Source organism: Buceros rhinoceros, unplaced genomic scaffold, assembly GCF_000710305.1.
Source record: "Buceros rhinoceros silvestris isolate BGI_N320 unplaced genomic scaffold, ASM71030v1 scaffold43249, whole genome shotgun sequence".
In the NCBI taxonomy this organism is placed as follows: domain Eukaryota; kingdom Metazoa; phylum Chordata; class Aves; order Bucerotiformes; family Bucerotidae; genus Buceros; species Buceros rhinoceros.
This window is the reverse complement of record NW_010430527.1, coordinates 633-1,624: the sequence shown is the minus strand read 5'-3', so window position 1 is coordinate 1,624 and position 992 is coordinate 633. Positions and strand designations below refer to the sequence as shown.

The following is a 992-nucleotide window of genomic DNA, read 5'->3' as shown; positions in this document are numbered from 1 at the left end:
TTGTTTGGGGCGGGAGGGGTGGGGGGGTGGGTGAGAGGAGTTTGAGAAACTTGGAATTTTTCCAGCCCATTTAAATATCTCTCTGTATTGCTCGAAGTGCTCTCTTTTAAGAAGTTGGGAAATATTCGCTTTTTTGCTAAGTTACCCAGAGATTAAAAGCCCCTGGAATATTAAAAAAAACAAAAACAAAAACAAACCAAAACTGCTGGAGGGCTGTTTTCCAGGCAATGGGATATTGTCAACGTCTCTGATCGCTTCCTAGCTAAGCAAGTTCGTAGCAGCAGCATAAGTCTCTTTCTTCTCTCTTGAATTTCAGCAATTGCCCAGCGATCAAGGAAAAAGAGGTGTCCCTATACCAAATATCAGATAAGAGAACTGGAACGGGAGTTTTTCTTCAACGTGTACATAAACAAAGAGAAAAGACTGCAGTTGTCCAGAATGCTCAACCTCACTGACCGGCAAGTTAAAATCTGGTTCCAGAATCGAAGGATGAAAGAAAAGAAACTGAACAGAGATCGACTCCAATATTTTACTGGGAATCCCTTGTTTTGAAAAAAAGAAAAATAAATGAAAATGAAAAAAAAAAAAAGGAGAGAGAAATAGAAAAGGAAGAAAGAAGTAAAACAAAGAATATCTCGGTCTTTCTGACCCACCATCTGAATGCAAAAGTAAATTGGTTTACATGACACAACCACCCTGCGGAACTCAAAGTTTCATTTTCATGTGCAACTCCACACACTGAATGGCCACTGGAGATTTCGGGGCTTGGCGAAACAGATTCCTGATAAGGGGAAACTAGGGTAAATCCGACTGTCCACTCTCAAGTGTTTCGCGCCAAAGGTGTTTTTTAATCTCTCTCACAGTACCAGCAATGGACCTGCAGTGTGTCTGGTAGTTTTTGCTTACAATTAATAGAGTTCGGGGGGTGGGCTCTGTTGTTGCTTTTGATCTAGGGTAACACTTTCCTCCCTTTAAGTGAATGCGGTTTATTT

The 992-nt window shown here is 40.9% G+C and overlaps 1 protein-coding gene across 1 annotated transcript in view; it reads left to right on the top strand.

Moving 5' to 3' along the window:
- HOXD11 (homeobox D11) overlaps positions 1-615 on the top strand; it is a 1,704-nt gene extending 1,089 nt beyond the window's left edge. The window contains exon 2 of the mRNA XM_010143070.1: positions 317-615. Coding sequence (XP_010141372.1) covers positions 317-552 — 236 coding nt within the window. The 3' untranslated portion in view covers positions 553-615. The remainder of the gene's footprint in view (positions 1-316) is intronic.
- The last annotated feature ends 377 nt before the right edge of the window (positions 616-992 follow it).